An 18,412-nucleotide genomic window follows, 5' to 3' on the forward strand; every position below is an offset into this window, starting at 1 on the left:
GACAAGCAATTATCAAAAGATGAACCATATACACTAAAATCATCCATAAAAACCTCAATACAATGCTCCAACAAATCTGTAAAAATACTCATCATACATCGTTGAAATGTTCCAAGAGCATTGCAAAGGCCAAATGGCATCTTCCTATAAGCATATGTACCAAATGGACAAGTAAAGGTGGTCTTATGTTGATCCTCTAGGGCTATACAGATCTGAAAATACCCAGAGAATCCATCAAGAAAATAGTAATGAGACATACCTGCCAATCTGTCTAACATCTGGTCCATGAATGGTAAGGGAAAATGGTCTTTCCTGGTGGCCTGGTTTAGTGTTCTATATTCAATGCAGACCCTCCAGCTATTCTGAATACGAGTAGGAATTAACTTGTTCTTCTCGTTCTTGACCACGGTGATCCCAGATTTCTTGGGGACCACATGTACAGGACTCACCCAAGTGCTGTCAGAAATAGGATATATAATACCTGCTTGTAGCAACTTAGTGACTTCCTTCTTCATAACCTCCATCAACTGAGGATTCAGTCTCCTCTGAGGTTGCCTTACTAGCTTAGCATCCTCCTCCAAGAGTATAATAACAGGGAGGTTCCCATCCCTCTCAAGATAAGCATATTTCAAATGAGATGGTAAAGGTTTCAACTCCAAAGTGGGTGGTTGTTCCACAGATGGCAACATTTTATTGCCTAAGGTAATTTCAGCCACCTCAGCATCACACTCGGACGCCACATAGGTATCAACTAGTGAACTCGCGTCCTCAATATCACCTGTTTTTAAGTTTTCTTTGTCGTCTAAAATTGTGTACGACATATTCGAAAAGGAAAAGTACAAAGAAGAGGAAAAGCCAGAAAAAACATCTGAAAAACCAAAAGCAAAATTGTTCACTACATCACTTAATAAATCAATACAAAACAAAGAATGGTTTTCAGTCGGGTGCTTCATGGCTTCCAACACATTGAACTGCACCTTCTCATCTCCTATCTCTATAGTCAAGGATCCTGCATGCACATCTATCTTGGTACGTGCTGTCATCATGAATGGTCTTCCCAAGATAATTGTGGTTGAACTCATTCCTTCATCATCCTTCATGTCCAAGATGTAGAAATTTGCAGGAAAAATTAACTTGTCCACACGGACAAGCACATCTTCTAGCACACCTGCAGGGTTAAGTGTGCTACGGTTGGCCAATTGAATGACCACACCAGTAGTCTTAAGAGGTCCAAGATGAAGAGAAGTAAAAACTGATAAAGGCATCACATTTATAGAAGCTCCTAAATCTAACATGGCACTGTCAAATTTAGTACTTCCTATAACACAGGGAACAGAAAACATACCTGGATCCTTACATTTTTGTGGTATTTCGATAGGTTTCCTGATCAAGCTTGATACATTTCTTCCCAAGTTCACAATCTCATTATCCCGAATACGCCTTCTATTGGTGCAAAGTTCTTTAAGAAACTTAGCATATTTAGGAATTTGCCTCACAGCATCCAACAAAGGGATGTTTATCTCTACCTTCTTGAAAGTATTCAAGATTTCTTGGTCCAACTCCTCCAACTTCTTAGTTTTCGGTTTCAAATGATTTGGATAGGGAGGAAGGGGAGAATAACATGAAGAAGAATTAGAAGATACTAACCTAGAGTCATTAGTGGGTGTAGGCGTCTCAGATGTACATGGTATTGGTTCGCTTGATCCTCCACTTTTATCAATAGGTGGAAATTCATTTTCCTCATCTTCATTCTCTTGGGCTTCCTCAAGTCCTCGTACCTGCTTACCCGATCTTAAAGTAATAGCACTTACATTACGCGAGTTGACCACAGTTTGTGCAGGTAGTTGACTTGATCCTTGATTAACTTTAGATTCTAACTTCTCCACCCTCTGAGTCAAGTTAGTAATCATCTTTTTTACTTCACCATTCTGCTCAACCACAACATTCATAAATTTTTCTACTAGTGATGCAACATCTGGTTGAGGTTGTTGTCTCATCTGAGGAGGAACATAGGGTTGCTCATGTTGTTGATTACCCCATTTCATATTTGTATGATTTTTCCAACTTGGATCATACCTATTGGAGGACAAGTCATAATTATTCTGAGATGTTCCATTTCCTCCAAACATGTTGGTAGCAAAAGCTTGACATGGTTCCTCCACAATAGTTCCTGTTAAGCTAGGGCATTCATCAGTATAATGGCTTGTTGAAGTACAAATTCCACACACCTTTGCTACTTTTGGAGTTGAAGTTTTGAACAAGCTTGCAATTTCATCAGGCTTCTTTTCTAACCCAGCTATTCTTTCATCCATCTTTTTTTCATTTGTTGCATAAGTCTCAACTTCGTGAACTCCCCTTAATGACGTTACTGAATTTGCTCTTGTTTCATATTGTTGGCTATCAGTTGCCTTTCGTTCAATCAACTCTCTAGCAGCTTGTGGCAATTGATCCAGAAAAGATCCTCCGCTTGCAGCATCTGCCCATTGTCTATCTGACGAATTCATTCCTTCGTAAAAGTATTGAATGAGGGAATGTTCTTGCATTTGATGTTGAGGACAAGATGCACAGAGTTTGTTGAATCTTTCCCAATATTCACTAAGGGTTTCTCCTTCTCGCTGCTTAATTCCATAAATTTCTCTACAAACAGCAGCCACTCGAGATGCAAGGAAATATTTCTGAAGAAAAATTCTTTCCATAGTTGCCTAATTAGTGATTCTCAACGAAAGGTAGTAGCACCAATCTTGTGTCGCTCCTTGAAGAGTAAAAGGAAAAGCTCTCATTTTGAGGGTTTCTAACGCGATCGTGGGAGATCTAAAGTTTTCACATATCATATGGAATTGCCTCAAGTGTTTGTGTGGATTCTTTCTTGATAACCCATGAAATTGTGGCAAGGCCTTTAGTAGGTCAGTCTTGAGCTCACACCGCTCTTCTGGGTATTGGATGTTGTTGTTGATGATGGGATTGTTGGATGTGGCCAAATGCCTGATGGTTCTTTCCTCTATTATGTTTGGATCTGGATTTGATGAAGGATCAAAGGATATATTTGTGAATGGAGGGGATGAATGTGTTGTTTCTGTAGTAGCTTCAGATGTAAAAGGTGTTCTCTCAATAGAACACTCAAATTCAAGTCTTTTACGTGCTTTGCGCAAGCTGCGTTCAAGTTCCGGATCCAATTGATAGATTTTACCCGGGTTGGCTCGGGTCATGCACTATTCAGTCCACCTGAAAGTGTTCCTCTGTTTTTTTTCCTATTCTTGTTTTGCAGAAAGATTTCAAGAAAGAAATAAGTTAAGATGTCGTTGGGTCTACTCCCAGGAAAGAGAGGTGCGTCACAGTGGACAACTTAAATACCAAGTCTTTCCTAGACAGAGTTTTCCGAACTAGTCTCAAAAAAATTTCTTAAAAGAAATTCTTAATCAAAACAAAAATAGAACTTTGCTTGAAATATATAAAAAGAAAAATAAAGACTACAAAAAAACACAAACTCTATTAAACGTATATGCGTAAAAAAAATAAATAAAATAATAAATGAATGAATAAGAATCAAAATAAAGAAAATACTAACCGTATTCCCCGGCAACGGTGCCAAATTTGATATCGATGTCGTTAGGAGATCAAATTATCACTACTTAACTTTAGCAACTTTAGTATTGCCAAATTAGTAGTGAAAAAACTAGTTAGGGTTAAGATAACACTGAGTTGTCTCACAACGAATACAAAATTGATTTCAAATATTTGACTTTTATAAAAATCCAATTAAAACTAGTAACCATGAAAATATGAGGTTTTGATAAGCAAAGAATAAATGACACAAAAATAAAATATTGTAAAAACAGTAATAGTAAATAGGTCAATTCCACTGCTATTTCAAAATAGGATTCATCATTGGTTTTCTAAAGATTATTGTTATTGATTCCTTGTTTAAGATTTCAAATTAATCAATGTAACTTCTTAATTAATTTGTTGACGTCCTCACTTTTAACCAAAGTAACTTCTCAATTAAAAGTAAGAACTTTGTAGATTAGTCCTAGTAAATTTAACCAAAGTAACTTCTCAATTAAACATTACTAGTCCTAATCATGTCTATTCTTTTAGACCTTATATCTAGTAAAAAGTTAATTAATCAAAGTAACTTCTTGATTAATTCTAATCTAAGTTTCTACCTCTAATCAAAGTAACTTCTCAATTATTAGCAAAAACTCATGCAATCATATGAAAGTTTCTAAAAATTAATCAAAGTAACTTCTTAATTAAAATTCAAAAACCCGTAGACTCATATGATTGTTATGTTCTTTAGATTTAACACTATGCTAACTTGCTATAATTTAAAAATCATTGCTTTAACTAGATTAAGAACTAAAAGACATAGATAAAAAATAAATCTCAACAAGAATCAAAAGAACAAATAAATTAATTCATCTAACCTCAGAATCCAATTAAGAAATTACAGTGGAACCAACCCTAAAAGCTTAGCCCTCCATGGCTTGGATGGAATACATGATAATATGATGATGGAAGGAAAAATAAAAGAAAAGGAAGAATGAGATATGTGGTGGATGATGGTATCTCCAAAACCAGAGAGTTTTTAAGTGTGTAAGTTCTGTCGCTTCTGCTCCCTTAAGTCTCTTTATATAGGCTTCAACTGGACTTTGGTCTTTATCTGTCGGTTGCTAAAATCTTTTATTTTTATTTAACTAATTAGCAACTTAATTTCTGTCCAATTTCCAATTCTGCCCCTCTTATTTAACCATTTTTGCAGTTTTCACCAGAGTTGACTGCTGACTTTGACCAGTGGACCAGTTGACAAGTTTGATTGTCCAATAGCAGCCTGACACGTGGCACACAGAGTCTCTCTCCAGAATTAGGGTTTGTTGCCCCTATCCTTGTTGCTGCCACAGGTGCAAGGTGAAATGACGGCTGCTTTGTTTCTCCGGCGTCGTTGCTCCGTTTCTCCAGCAAGGATGAAGCTGCGTAAATGGTGGACGATGCAGTGGTTGCTGCTGCGCGGAACGTCGACGAGTTGTAGATCTGTGGTGCATGCGTGATGGCCGTGCTCCATGGATGCGGGATATTGTAGATCCAATGGTTACACTGCTGCTTTGTGTTTCTTCTCCGTTGTTGTAGGTTCGTTCTGGTGCGAGGTTCACTTACTGGTGTTGTTCGAAGGTGGTGCTGCTGCGAACATGGTTGCAGGTGCGGTGGAGATGGAGAAGCGTGGTGATGATGGTGCGCGGTGCCTCGCGGTGGTCGGAAACGGCGACGGCTGCCATGGAGGGTCATGGTGGCGACTAGGGTTTGAGGAAAATTAGGGTTTATGTTTTGGAGATGAAGATGATGACGTGGCAGCCTTCCATTGGACAGCTTGTTAGTGTAAGGATTGTTGCCACGTGGCTTGTTCTGGTTGGCCAATTTTAAAAGTTGAGGATTGCCACATGGCAGCTTATGAGTGACTGAAGTTTAAGTGGTAGGAGGGGTGTAACTTAGTAAAACTGGGGGTGCAGAATAGGTTTTTGTGGTCCACTTGCAGTAGGAGTGTGCAAATAAAATCTGGGGCTGCATTTAGCTCCTGATTTATTCTTTTCCAGAATTTCCTGATTTTGGACTCATTTTGTAACTTTGAATATTTCAAATCCACACTATTAATGACCAAAAATAAATTCCAGCTGCATTAACAAACGTTAGAATATCCAATAATATTTTATGCAACTAGAATCAATTTAACGCCATTTTTACCTAACTTACTCAATAAATCCAATAATCACAAATCCTAATTAAATCAATCTTTAAGCATAGAAAATGCAATTAAATCTCCAAATTTAAATATTAAACGAGGGCAAAATTTGAACTCATCAGCGAGACCACTCCTCGCTCAAAGGGAAGATCCCTCGCCTGAGCTACAACCACGCGAAACTCAAACAGTATCTCACGAGTTCTCGCTTAGGCAAGCCCCTCTTGCCTGAGGGAGACAGTACCTCGCTCAAAACGAAAGCTCTTCACCTGAGTGAGAGCTCGAACAGGAACTAGGGTGAGGTTCTGTCATTCTCGCCTAGGAGAGGCAAGCTCACTTGGGCGAGAGTAGCAGATCTCGCCACTGTTCTAACCTGTACCAGCCATACATCCAAACCCAACCAGCATAATAAGGCATTTCATACAACCACAGTAGCATACAATCAATATCCACACAAAGCAAGCCAAAAATACACCAACATTCATAAAGATATGAGGGACTCTAACTTCCCTTACCTGGAAAAGGCTAGTAAAGTACACCGACACTTAAATAACTGAGCAATATAGCTCCAAGAGCAAGTTCGCGAGCTAAAAAATAGTAGAACTTATTGAGTGCGTGATTACTTTGGTGAATCCTAACTGGACCATGAAAACAAACCATACAAGACTAACTTACGTGAAAGGAAAACAAAGTTGAACTAGCTTGCCACGGATTAGGGGAAAACCCTAGCAGAGCATTGTTGTTGCAGTTCTAAGAGAGGGAAAATGAAGCGTTTTTCTGAAAATGAGCAGAATGAAGGTATTAGAACTGTTTAGGGGTTTTGGGCACCCCTATGGGCTAGCCTTAGGCCCAATTGATTAGGGTAACCCTTAAATATTGGGGCGGAAAATAATTGGGCCTTATAGTTCTGAAGCTATTTCTCATATTCAAAGTTTAAAAGGTAAATTCTTTTAACAATGTTCTTTTTATTTATACTTTATATAGTTATTTTGATTTTGTTTTTTTTTTTCAAGTACATTTAAATGTGTAAGAATATATTATTGTCTCATTGTCATGAGTTTTTGTTTTTGAAAATATTCATGTTTTTATCTTTTATGATGAATGTAATAAATGATTTCAATTTTATTCATGTTTTGTTCATAGGAGTAATTGATGGATACAAGTTTAAGTCCTAATTTTGGTCTTGAATTTAGTAACTTTGAAGATGCATGCACGTTTTAGATTAATTATGGTGATAGTAAAGGTTTTAGAGATAGTAAACACTATCCTAGCAAGAGTAAAAAAATGAGTCTATTACTTCTTACATATATGTTTGTTACAAGGAAGGATTGCGAAAAACATATAAAAGAGACTTAAGACTAATAATCTTCGACCTGAGACAAGAACAAGATGTACCGCAAGAATGAAAGTTATAAGAGAGTCAATGGAAGATGTAGAGTAGTTGATTTTATTGATGATTAATCATCCACTAGAAACAATTCACCTATATATTAGCTTCTCAACGAAAAATAACAATTTGTCAAGCATATGAACTTGAAATGGCAAAACATGCAGAGATTCAACAAAAAGACATCATTTGACTTGATGAGTAAATATGTAGAAGGTAGAGATAATTTGGGTTATACAAGAGAAGATGCAAAAAGCTATCTGAACTCAAAGAGGAGAAGAGATATGACATATGGTGAAGCTGGAAACTTGTTATAATATTTTCAACAACAACTAATTGATAATCTTTCATTTTTTCATGCCTACCAAATGCATATGAAAGAACAAATAACAAACATATTTTGGGATGATACAAGAAGATTATATGACTATCATTGTTTTAGAGATGTCATTTCATTGGATACAACATATCGTACAAAATGAGATCATAGGTCCCTTGCAATGTTCTTGAGATTCAATCATTATAGAAGAGAAATGATATTTAGAGTAGCCTTATTGTATGGCGATACCATTAAATCTTTCAAATGATTATTTCATTGAGGGTGTTTCCGGTTGCATCATAAAGGCCCCGATTGCATAGATGAGATGCAAAAGTATGATCTATGAAGACGAAGAGACCCACGAGTAAATGATACACTTGTGGCTACCACTATTCAACTTCATGGTTACGAAAACCATTCTTTGCTTCTTCTTTTTTTTTATCAGTTCATCACAAGAAGAGTTTCCCCAATTATATATAACCTAAAAAGTAATAAATTCTATAACTTCAACATAACCGTTTCAATTGAAGTTAATAAATAATGGAGACATGTTAAATTAAGTAAAAGGGAAAACGGGAATCACCAAAACAGTGGACACATGTTACTTTCATGATAGGATTTTTAAAGGACAATGATATTTTGACTACTAAATTTTGACAGCTTCCTCTTACAGTATGATGTGTCATTTTTTAAGTCATGCTTTAATATTGAGAATGAGAAAAAGAAAAAATAAAAAACCACTTAGAAGATAACACCTAAAGTTGGAAGAAAAAATTGTCAAAATTTAATATTCAAAAAATCATTTTCTATTTTTATAACATTAATAAAAACGACCACTAAAACAGTGTTGTTTAAACATAGGTCGTTATAATAAATCAGAAATAATAATATTTTAATCTATTTTTTTATTCACTTTTAATTCATCATTTTGATTATTTTTAAATCATTATATTATATTAATAAAATTATTTAAATAAATAATTTAAAAGTGACCAAAGTGATAAGTTAAAAATAAATTAAAATATCATTATTCATGAAGAAGAGACACGGAAATTTTCTCACAGATTGAAGTGATTTTCGCACTTGATATTTACGCCCTGAATAAACTATTCCCATTTGTTTCAAGGAGAAATTTCATTCTTGTTGTTTGATATCGATCTCACATTCTTCTTCCTTCTCATCACTAATCGCATTGTTATGGAGAAGCCTAAACACGTAGAACATGACGCCGCAAAACACAAAACTAAAAGTTTCCTCAACGAGATAACTGACCCACTCGTATTTATCATCATAGGCTACAATGATCCTGAGAGGAACCAGTACAACGCGCGTGAGAAGCAAGTAGCCAATGACTACCTTGTAGAACCACCTCATCATGATAACGCTAAATTCGTGCAATTCCATGGCAGCCTTGCCTTGGGCGATAGGTGTAATTTCCCCGAGCGTTCGTAGGGACCAAACAACAAGGAAGAAGATCAAAAAGCAAGAGCCGAAGTCAAGGAGTAAGAAAACCAGGTTCCAAATGAACCAGTCTTTGATGTAGGGACCAGTCTTATGAACAACAGCAAGAGCCACACTAGCCATAACTTGAAGCGGGATCACCACGAAGATCACCTTCTTCCCCCTCCCCCGCGCGAACGGGTGGAGGAAGGTCCAGCGTGTCCCCACCAAAACGACCACGATGAAGAACAAAACGACGCGAATGGTGTGGAAGATGAAAAAGAGGACGTCCCAACCGCGAGATATGCCACTGACCTGGACGACGTACATGTCAACTGCAGAGAAGAGAAGGGAGAGAGCCTTCATGAGGAGCAGCAAGGCTATGAAGAGGTGAATCCGGTGAAGATAATGCTTGGTGACGTGGCAGAGATAGAGCCAGAAGGCGAGGAAGGAGAAATAAGCGATGGAGAAAAGGAAGAAGACGGCAGGAAGGTGAGTTTGGCCGAAGGATAGGTAGTTCGGGGAACCGTTACGGTTTAAGTTGTAAAACTCGGTGTGAACGGCCATGGTGACGGAGCTGCCGGCGGCGCAGTTGGCAAAGTAGAGGCTGTATGAGTTGGAGATGGTGACGGGGAAGGTGCGGTTGAAGGAGGCAGCCGGAGGGGGAGAGAGGTCGCGGAAGGTGAAGAGGTTTTGAGTGTAGGGAGAATCAAGGAAGCAAAAGTTAGGGTTGTGTTTGATTCCTGTCAAGACATGGAGGAGTGATTCTTTGGTTATTAGGAAGAACCCTTGCGACGAAGGGTCCGGTGGTGGCGACGAGGCCGCTACGAACACCGACGACACTGCGATCGACACGTGACCCGGATACGTAAACCGGAATGTCTCAAAGAGGATAAGGTGTCGGGAGTCGGAGGTTATGGTTATGGTTTTTATCTCCGCCGTTGAAGAAGACACCAGAAAGAGGAGGAGGAGGACTGCGGAGGCGATTTTGGTCATCCTCGACGTGAATTGGTGATTGTTAGAAGGAAGGAATGGACCCTGATGAAGGGACACAAGTTGTGTCACCGATGGTTTTCTCTGTTTTAATTGCTAATTGACGAAAAGTTGAAAACTCAACATGCAGGTTGACTTTCCAATGCTGTTACGATGTCGTATGTGTTTGGAGACACATGATCAACGCCGTCGTGTTACATGGCATTTGGGCGGATTTCTCAATTTTTAGGCAGCTTTACATACATATTCCCACATTTAGGGTTTTTCCAAACGTAGACAAATATGCCTCCATAATTATATAAATGGACAAATTTTAAAAAAATTTTGAAATTGGACAAATTGTGCTGATCCCACACGATTTCATTACGAAGAATTTGTGTCTCCTAAAATGATTTTCCAAATTCAAATGGTGAGTTATGAAATCGTGGGGCCAAAACGATTTTTAACTTAAAATCGTATAGGGATGAGACGATTTTCATTGTAATCGATTATGAAGGGACGTAATCGATTACAAAAGACTATGTTGTGCTCTTGGGATTCTATAATCGATTACACATTCCATGTAATCGATTATCAGAGAGGTCAATACCCAAAATATATGCAAATCTCATTTCCTTTATCTTTCTTTTATTATTTTCCCTCTAACCTTAACTACATACCACATACTTTTGATACTTCTACACATTTATAACCTTCTATGCCTCCATTTCACACACTCACACTCTCTACATGAAGTTATTTGAATTCTGCGAAGAAATAACGTGAAAGAAAAATTGAAAATTGGCATCACATAGTGAAGAAAAAACGTGAAAGAGAAGCGTGGGTTGTGATCGCAGAGTTCATTTCAACGAGGTCCCCTCATAATCGATTACAATAAAATCGTATGACCTCAATATGATTTCAGATTGAAAATAGTCTCGGTACCCCCACGATTTTAGAGATCGGCTAAGGGGATACACACCAGTGTAGGAAGGGATTTTGGCAGCGATTATTTTTCATATCCCGGACCAAAGCATATTGGGGCGAGGCCAAAGGATGATCGCTTTTGGCCTCGGTTGTTAACCGAAGCCATAGAGCCCTCTTCTGCCTCGGTTCCAACGTACCCGAGGCCATAGAGCACCAGCTTTCTGCTTCGATTCAAGCCTAATCGAAGCCATATGTGCAACTTATTTTTACTTTTTTAAAAAATTCGCTCACCTTTCACTAGTGCAAAATAAGCTTTTTATACCTACATTATTATACCTGTTCAAATCCATCAGGTATAAAACAAGAGGCGGATGATAATTTTGTAAATAATGTGAGATCTTTTATGCCAATTATACTTTCAACTGGTATAAAAATTAACGCGATGACATTTTTAGCAATATTGAAAAAGACTTTTTATATCGGTTATAGCTAGAATTGGTATAAATTTTGTATATATATATGTATATATATATATATGTATATATATATATACATATATATATATATACATATATATGTATATATGTATATATATATATGTATATACATATATATGTATATATATGTATATATATATATATATATATATATATATATATATTTTAATTTTTAAAAGAGATATTATACTTGTTGACCTTTTGACCGACATAGTATGTTTTCCATTTTCCATTTCTTTGGTTTATTCCCTTTCCTTAACATTTGTTTCAAACATAGTTCGTTGCTTCCCTTTCCTTATTCTTCGTTTCCAACATACCTTAACACAGTTCTTCGTTTCCAACATTTGTCGCTTCCACTTTCCAACAATCACCCTCACCGGCTGCCTACGAAGTAGCTTGCGAAGTCGCTTGCGAAGTGGACTATGAAGTTGCCATCACCGTGCAGAGTCACCTACAAAGTCGTCGTCACCATGCGAAGTCACCTCGTCACCGTCGCGTGTTTTTTATGTGCTCTTCGTCTGCTAGCATCATGTTGCTAACCGATAATTATTGTTAACTGATGGAACCCTAACTGTTCATCATGTTGCTAGCTTGAAGTACTATCCCTAGCTTTAGTTAATTACTGCCAAATGATGGAACCCTAACTGTTCATGTTGCTAGCCTGAATTAATATCAACTATATACTTAGTAAAGAAGAAACATAATGATGTGGATGATTGTCCACACAAGTTGTTGTTTCTATAGAATCTATGCTAAGATAAAAGCATTCCCTTAATCAGTTTATTCAATATTTAATTTCTTCAATCACACCATAGTTTTATCATGGTTCCTGAAGCAATATTGTTTTCTTCAATGCTTGATGGTTAGATGACAGCATATACGAATGTATGTATTATTTTTTTAAAAGTCCAAATTCTCCTAAGTTTTTTTATTTTTTATTAATTGCTAACTTTTGTGGTTTTAGAAATTCAAGTCTTAAGGAGTGAAAAAAATCAAGGAAGAAGCATTGAATAACTTGAAAGCCTTGGGGTCAGCTTCTGTAGGGGCTAAGCGTCCAATTTCACCTGTTCAGACATTGGTTGGGGGATATCTGCAGGAGTTGTGACGCCACTATCCTAGTGGTAGGTGTAAACCGATAAAATTTTCATATAACTACTCTATATATCTCTTGTCCCTGAATCTCTTTTCTTTTTTTTTCTTCCTTTTGTGCAACATGGTAGCTGAAAATTTGGAATTAGATAAAAACTGGCTCATATTCACTAACATCAGCAACATAAAAAGTAGGAAGCATATACAAAATCTTGTCCCCTATGAGTCACTTTGCTTACATTATTAGTATTGTCACATTTATCCATTTGAATCTTCAGCAGTGATAGACCTTTCTGCAAATAAACATATCCTCTTATCACCTTCAATAATTCATGACCTTTCTGCAACTTTATAACTATAGTACATTCCTCTTCATAACATTTTATTCGAAGTCACCCTCACCCAGGCCTATTTGAAACCTAATAGAGCTATGTCTCTCTGTGATGAAATATACCAAGAATATAAAACTTAAAAATAACATGGGTAGCAAACTCCTAAAAGCATAGAATAGTGGATGAACTTAAAGTCTGAATTCAAACACATTAATTTTTCTTAGGGGTAGCAGAGATGACATTGTTACGAAGTTAAATCTTCAAAGTATTTGAAGTTCAGGACTAACATGCACACAAAATATAACTAACTTAATCCATACAATACAATAGATGTGCGTGTAGGTCCATGTTATTAGTATTTGAAGCACTGCAAAATAACAAGAAAAGAGACTCAGAATAAACTTTGGTTGATGATACTTGAACGCAATAGTTATCATCATTGTTCCCTCCGCCTCTGATATTGAATTGCGGAAATCACAGCTAACCTAAAAAAATAAAATAAAAACTCAATTATATGTACATAAGTTTAAGTAATTTGTTTCAAATAAAGTAACGAAATTGATGCAATGAAAAGAAATGAGAATTATATTAAACTATTGTGATGGGGCATACAGCCTCCACCAAAATTAATATGTCCTCTAATAATGCGACAAGCAGTTCTCTGAATCCCTCACATGTTGAATATGACCAACAACATCAATTGGTGGGTTGCTGGCCTCCATGACTACTCCAATCCTAACAAAATTGATAGGTCTTGATTGTTCTTTTTCAAATTAATTGGGACAAACTTAAAACCTATTATGCTATTATGTGTCTCATACCCGTGTCAAGGTAAACAAATTAAAAATTCAACTTAAAGCCCCAAAGAATGATCTAAATGTCTCTACCTATTTGATCAAAATGGCTGTCATCAAATACCAAGTTTGGATTTTAATGAAACTTTTAGTCCTGTGATTAAGCATTCTACTATTAGAGTTGTTCTCACTTATATGCTTTCTCAGCCAAATGGCCCATTCATCAACTTGACAAAAACAATGCTTTTATTCATGATGTTTCCAAGAAGATCTTTACATGCAAAAACTGTCTGGTTTTATTTCTCATGATCCTAAGCTTGTTTGTAAACTTCAAAAGCTATCTATGGATTAAAACAAGCCCCAAGATCATTGTTTAATAAACTCAGTCAAACTTTAACTGCCTTTGGTTTTCACTCCACTAAAAGTGACTTATTTTTGTTAATCAAATTCTGGGTCAATTCTACTCTTTTTATACTTGTTTATGTAGATGATATCATCATCACAGGTAATTTGGTAAGCCATATACATTCCATTACTTCTCTACTTTGAAATCACTTCCCTTTATAGGATCTAGGGCCTTTACACTATTTTGTTGGAGTTGAAGTTTCTCGGCAGTCTGATGGTATAGTCTACATCTGTCCCAAATCATGATATTCTAAAGTAAATATGTTAAGTTTGAAAGCTCAGCCAACTCCTATGATATCCTCTCTTTGTCTTACTCATGATGGATTGTTTACGGTTTCTGCATTTATCTTGGAACTAGGGCCTCATCTCTTAGCATTCCTAAAAGCAAAATGTAGTCTCCCGCAACAGCTCTGAGGCTGAATAATACTAAGATACTCTGAATACAGTCTCTTCTTGCTCAACTTCACATCAATGGAGGAATACCAAGACTAGTTCAATTCTATTGGTTTAAACAATGAATAATAATAGAACATTTTATTAAAATTTATATATATGCATGGAAGTTGTTGTGAATGTGAATGTAGATGCAGTTTATATGAGAGAGGGAGAGAGGGGTGTGACTGTTTCAGTTTCATTGCATTGTCTGGGGAGAGTGATAGAAACAGTTTCGAAGTGGTAGCTACAAGGTACTTGTTGGAAGAGAGGCAAAAGAAAAAAGAAAGCTGAAAACGAACTAGTTAGTATATATGTATATGTGTATCCACTACTTTGAACTCAAGATACAAACTATATGTATATATACTTTGAACTCAAGCATAATATCTTGTTTCTATGCCTCTGATTTTGTGACATTTTGCCAATAATCACTGTCACTGACATTTTACTTCTGTGCCTTTATTTTAGTGAAACTAAAGCAAATTAAGTCTGGTACGGGAAATTTTTTACCGTTGGTGAAGTTAATTAAATTAACTCAATGGGGTAAATAAGTAATTGAAAGAAGATGAAAGTAAAAAGGTGGTCTAGCAGTAGTTATACATTACTATGCACCATCCACTTATTTTAGGTCTTAATAAACAACACATGTTCATAATCATCACCTACATAGGAAAACACGCTACTATAATTTCTTACTGCAAATAAAATAAAAAGTTTCTAGAAATTTACTATTAGTAATGGAACAAACTAATTAAAAAAATTAGAAAATATAAAAAATTCAATCTGTTTTTAAATTTATGGAAACCATCTGAGGGTGTGAGAAACTATAATGAAGTAAAACAATACTTATCATCAATAAAAAGAGTGAATAATTAATAAGTAAATTTCAACAATACTGAAGTGTTTGGCTGTTGCTTAAATATAGAAGTGTCAAATAAATTCACCTAACAATAACTTGCCAACTTGACAGAGTTGGATGATTTTTAACTATACATTAATATAAAAAATAGTTAAAAAAATTGTATTAATCAACACCTTTAATTTAATTTTCTATTATTAATTATGAATTAATTTAATATGTAAAGACAATAATCTTTTTAATTTATCTTATTAAAAATATTAATTATAAATTGAAGACTTATAATATATATATATATATATATATATTAAGTGAAAAATAACAATTTTATTTTTTTAAATTTGGTTGCGAGTCAAAATTAAGATCACATAAATGATAAGTCTATTTTCCCATCTCACTTGTGATGGGTTAATAGTGAACCAAAAGGATCTGAAATGACATAATTTATCATCTTTAATTGAATTAATAAGAAAGTTACATTAAACAAAAATACTATACAGATCAAATCTAAATTTTTTGTAATACTCCCCTTTTATAAATATAATATTATATAGGTTTTATTATAACCATTATGATAAAAGATATATAGCAACAATAATAATAACCATTTTTGAAATTTATAATAATTCATATATCTTTTAAATAAAACAGAAAATAATTTAGATATTGATATATCATAGGAGTCAAATCAGTGACCTATAATTGGATTATTGACCCATAATTATGATGTCTACTATCAATAAAAATTGTTGATGAACTGTTTGAGAGATTCTTTTGTTCTATCTTCATTAGTGAGTTATATAGCTTGTGCTCATAGAATTTTTGTTGCTTAGAATTCATTTGTGTGAACTGTTCCAAAGTCAAATGAGTTGTTATGTTATATTAAATGGTGGTAGTGTTGAGTTCACATATTGGACTACGTGTTTGGCTGTTTCTGAGCTCTAACCAAAAGCAGTGGTGTTAATTTATACACACAACAATGGATCAGAGTTGGATAAATTTTTTACGCACAACAAATGAATATGAGAATGGAGTGGAAGAATTTCTTGAATTTGCAAATATGAATGTTCTGGATAATAATGGAAAATTCTACTGCCCGTGTGTTAATTGTTTGAATGAGAGAAAACTACCAACTGACATTATTGGGGAGCACGTTCTTTGTGATGATTTCTTAAAGAGCTACACAAAGTGGATATGGCATGGTGAATTAATAGACATGCCAAGTGTAGATGTGTCTGAAGCAGAAGAAGTTGATTTAGAGATGGATGATCAAATGGAGGAAATGATTCGTGATATTGGACATGATTCCTTTCAACGTGCGAATGTGTATGACAATTTGTGCAATGACGCAGAAAAACATCTGTACGCAGAATGCACTAAGTATACTCGATTGTCAGCGGTATTAAAATTGTTCAATGTGAAGGCAAAAAATGGGTGGACTGATAAAAGCTTCACAGAATTACTTGAGTTGTTGAGTGACATGCTTCCTAAAGGTAACACGTTGCCAACACGCAATTATGATGCGAAGAAGATATTGTGTCTGATGGGTATGGAGTATCAAAAAATTCATGCATGCCCAAACGATTGTGTCTTGTACAGGAAGGAGTTAGCCATGTTACATCAATGTCCATGGTGTGGGGTGTCAAGATACAAACAGAAACATAGTGAGTTTGAATCTGATAGTAAGGGTCCTCCAGCAAAAGTTTTGTGGTATCTTCCTGTAGTTTCACGGTTGAAACGTTTATTCAGCAATGCAAATGATGCAAAACTCATGAGATGACATGCAGATGGACGTACAACAGATGGCCATTTGAGACATCCGGCAGATGGTTTGCAATGGAAGAAAATTGATTCCATGTTCCCAAATTTGTCCAATGATTCAAGGAACATTAGATTTGGACTTGCTACAGATGGAATGAATCCATATGGTAACTTAAGCAGTAAACATAGTTCATGGCCTGTTCTATTAATGATTTACAATTTACCTCCTTGGTTGTGCATGAAACACAAATATGTTATGTTATCCTTGATGATCTTGGGTCCAAGACAACCAGGAAACGACATTGATATTTATTTAACCCCATTAGTTGAAGATTTGAAGATGTTATGAGAGGAGGGTGTTGATATGTTTAATGGGTACATTAGTGATTCATTCAAGTTGCATGCCATGTTATTTTGTACAATCAACGACTTTCCAACATATGGTAATTTAAGTGGATATAACATTAAGGGTCACAAAGCATGCCCTATATGTGAAGAAAGCATATGTCACCATCAACTACAACATGGAAGGAAAACAGTATACCTTGGACATCGTAGATTTCTTAGTACAAACCATCCATATCGTAAATTGAAGAAAGCATTTAATGGGTGTCAAGAAAATGAATTAGCTCCAATGGTTTTAAGTGGGTCACAAGTGTATGAGCGTGTGAAAGACATTGGGGATGTGTTTGGAAAGATGAAAAATAAAGGCACTTCAAGCAAAATATGGAAGAAAAGGTCAATTTTCTTTGATCTCCCATATTGGAGGGTGCTTGATGTGAGACATTGTATAGATGTTATGCATGTAGAGAAAAATGTGTGTGATAGTATTATCGGAACACTCCTCAATATTCAAGGCAAGACGAAAGATGGTCTAAATGCTCGTTTGGACTTAGTTGAAATGGGTATAAGAGAACAATTAGCTCCACAATCACATGGTAAGCGAACATACTTGCCTCCAACATGTCACACATTGTCTAAACAAGAGAAGAGAAGTTTTTGTGAGATTTTACAAGGTGTGAAAGTTCCACTAGGTTACTCTTCCAATTTTAAAAGACTTGTATCCATGAAAGATCTAAAATTACTTGGGTTAAAATCTCATGATTGTCATGTATTGATGCAACAACTTCTACCAATGGCTATTCGAGGCATATTGCCTAAGAATGTTAGATATACCTTAACAAGATTGTGCTTCTTTTTTAATGCAATATGTAGTAAGGTTATCGATATTGAGAAGTTGGATCAGTTAGAAAATGAGGCTGTACTCATATTGTGTCAGTTGAAGATGTACTTTCCTCCATCATTCTTTGATATTATGGTCCATCTGATTATTCATTTAGTCCGAGAAGTTAGAATTTGTGTCCAGTATTCTTACGATGGATGTACCCTATTGAACGATACATGAAGATATTGAAAGGGTATGTAAAGAACCAATATCGTCCAGAAGCATCAATTGTTGAAAGATAT

General features: G+C 35.7%; 3 protein-coding genes across 3 annotated transcripts; 1 reads left to right on the top strand and 2 right to left on the bottom strand.

The window, feature by feature from the left end:
• Positions 1–202: 202 nt before the first annotated feature.
• LOC114180584 lies at positions 203–2,696 on the bottom strand. Its single transcript, XM_028066896.1, has 4 exons — positions 1,648–2,696; positions 1,346–1,443; positions 260–320; positions 203–212 (listed from the first exon to the last, which is right to left on the bottom strand). Exons 1-4 carry the CDS (start codon positions 2,694–2,696, stop codon positions 203–205), a joined length of 1,218 nt encoding a protein of 405 aa, XP_027922697.1.
• Positions 2,697–8,568: 5,872 nt separating this feature from the next.
• Positions 8,569–9,870, bottom strand: LOC114180585 (protein GPR107-like). The gene has a single exon (XM_028066897.1). The coding sequence runs from the start codon at positions 9,868–9,870 to the stop codon at positions 8,569–8,571; it is 1,302 nt and encodes a 433-aa protein (XP_027922698.1).
• Positions 9,871–16,163: 6,293 nt separating this feature from the next.
• Positions 16,164–16,964, top strand: LOC114180586. Its single transcript, XM_028066898.1, has one exon. The coding sequence runs from the start codon at positions 16,164–16,166 to the stop codon at positions 16,962–16,964; it is 801 nt and encodes a 266-aa protein (XP_027922699.1).
• The last annotated feature ends 1,448 nt before the right edge of the window (positions 16,965–18,412 follow it).

This window comes from Vigna unguiculata, chromosome 4, assembly GCF_004118075.2.
Source record: "Vigna unguiculata cultivar IT97K-499-35 chromosome 4, ASM411807v1, whole genome shotgun sequence".
NCBI lineage: Eukaryota > Viridiplantae > Streptophyta > Magnoliopsida > Fabales > Fabaceae > Vigna > Vigna unguiculata.